Source organism: Prunus persica, chromosome G8 (genome assembly GCF_000346465.2).
Source record: "Prunus persica cultivar Lovell chromosome G8, Prunus_persica_NCBIv2, whole genome shotgun sequence".
NCBI classification, from domain to species: Eukaryota; Viridiplantae; Streptophyta; class Magnoliopsida; order Rosales; family Rosaceae; genus Prunus; species Prunus persica.
The window spans coordinates 1479080-1480910 of NC_034016.1; the positions used below are offsets into that span (position 1 = coordinate 1479080).

At 44.5% G+C, this 1831-nt stretch overlaps 1 protein-coding gene across 1 annotated transcript; it reads right to left on the reverse strand.

Annotated features, from left to right (window-relative positions):
- LOC109950621 lies at positions 681-1187 on the reverse strand. Its single transcript, XM_020570193.1, has one exon. It carries the CDS (start codon positions 1185-1187, stop codon positions 681-683), a length of 507 nt encoding a protein of 168 aa, XP_020425782.1.

The window sequence follows — 1831 nt, forward strand, 5'->3', positions numbered from 1 at the left end:
GAGTGAACGCACTATTGGTATGAGTAGGGTTTTAACCCATTTTATCGCCAAGGGCTAATAAAAGACTTAATCAGTAAGATACTTGGACTTAAGTATTTTAATGCCAAAGGCAAAGTAAAAGAATGATTGCCAAGTGAACCTCTAATCGGTAAGATACTTGGACTTAAGTATTTTTATTGCCGATGGCTAATATAAGACTACCTGCCAAGCAAACCCTTAATCAGTACGATTTAGGATTTTTATCATTTTAATGCCAAAGGCAAAGTAAAAGATTTGATTGCCAAGTGAACCTTTAATCGGTAAGAGACTTGGGCTTAGGTACTTCAATTGCCAATGGCTAATAAAAGAATTTATAAACATAGAATAATGTAGGACCGATGGTCCCTATCGCATCTTTTTAATTACCGAAAACTAAATAAACACCGAAGGTTGTAAACATATTAAAGCCGAAGGCTTTTCCATTAACTGCTGCTGAAGGCATGAATACATGTTCATTGCATTACATTTTCGTCCTGCCGTAGGCTAGGTGACTTCATTTAAAATAGTATTTTAGATGTTCTATGTTCCAAGGATGACCGAGGGTCTTGCCATTAGAGTCTCTTAGCCTATAGATTCCTGCTCGAAGGATATCGATGATCTCGTAAGGTCCCTTCCAGGAAGGTCTGTGGGATCCTTGGTTACTAAAGATACATTGAGCATGACCCAATCCCCAATTCAATCAAGTCGAGGCTCAATGCGAGTGCTTCCTCGTTCATCTTCGGAGCAAAGCTTTCCATTCGGTAAGAAGTCTCGCAAATCTCCAAGGGGACAACGACTTTCGAACTGAATGAGAGAGAAAATGGGGTTTTTTCAGTGGACGTTTGGTAGAATGTCCAAATGGCCCATAGTGCATCTGGAAGCTTCTCCAACCAAGCTCCCTTGGCTTTGTCGAGCTGCCGTTTCAACAGTTTCTTAATGATTTTGTTTATTGCTTCGACTTGGCTGTTTGATTGGCGGTGAGCTGGCGAGGCAAAGAACAAATTGACTTTGAGGCATGCACAGAACTCTCTGAAGAGCTCCGAATCAAATTGCATGTCGTTATCGGTGATGATTACGTAGGGGATGCCAATCTGCAGCAGATGTGGGTCCACACGAAGTCTTCCATTCTGGCTGCCGATATAGTTGCTAGAGCTTCGGCCTCCACCCATTTGGTGAAGTAGTCGACAGCGACCATGGCATACTTAACCTAGCATTTGCCTTGCGGCATTGGACCGATCAAGTCCAGTCCCCATTGGGCGAAAAGCCATGGGCTGATGTTGGCATTTGTCACACTTCTTTACCAGTGTGTTTGCGTCCTGGTGCATAGTCGGCCAATAATACCCTTGCTAAAAGGCCTTATGTGCGAGCGATCGGGATCCAGAATGGTCTCCACATACGCCGCCGTGGATTTCCCGAATGACGTAGTCCCTTTTTTTGGTCGTGATGCACTTCAGATACGGCGTAGTATAGCCGCATTTGTAAAGGACGTCGTTGATGACTGTGTATCTTGCCGATCGGTACCACAGCTTTCAGGCCTGGGACTTGTCGGAGGGCAGTGTGCCGTTTGTTAGGAAAGCGTAGATGAGAGACATCCACGTGTTTTCGTACTGTACGGTACATACTTCGGAAGTTGTCGTGCTAGCTTGAGATAAGATCCCCACTGGCACCTTTCTGCCAACCTTGTCATTGATTGCCGAAGCTAGTTGTGCTAGTGCATCGGCATGACTGTTTTCCGTCTTGGGGATTTGCTGAATCTCGTAAGCCTGAAATGCTTGAAGGAGTCAGTGTGTGATTGATAGGTAGGCTATCATGG

Excerpts from the sequence above, each read along its gene's own strand:
- LOC109950621 (XM_020570193.1), bottom strand. The coding sequence starts at position 1,187 with ATGGGTGGAGGCCGAAGCTCTAGCAACTATATCGGCAGCCAGAATGGA.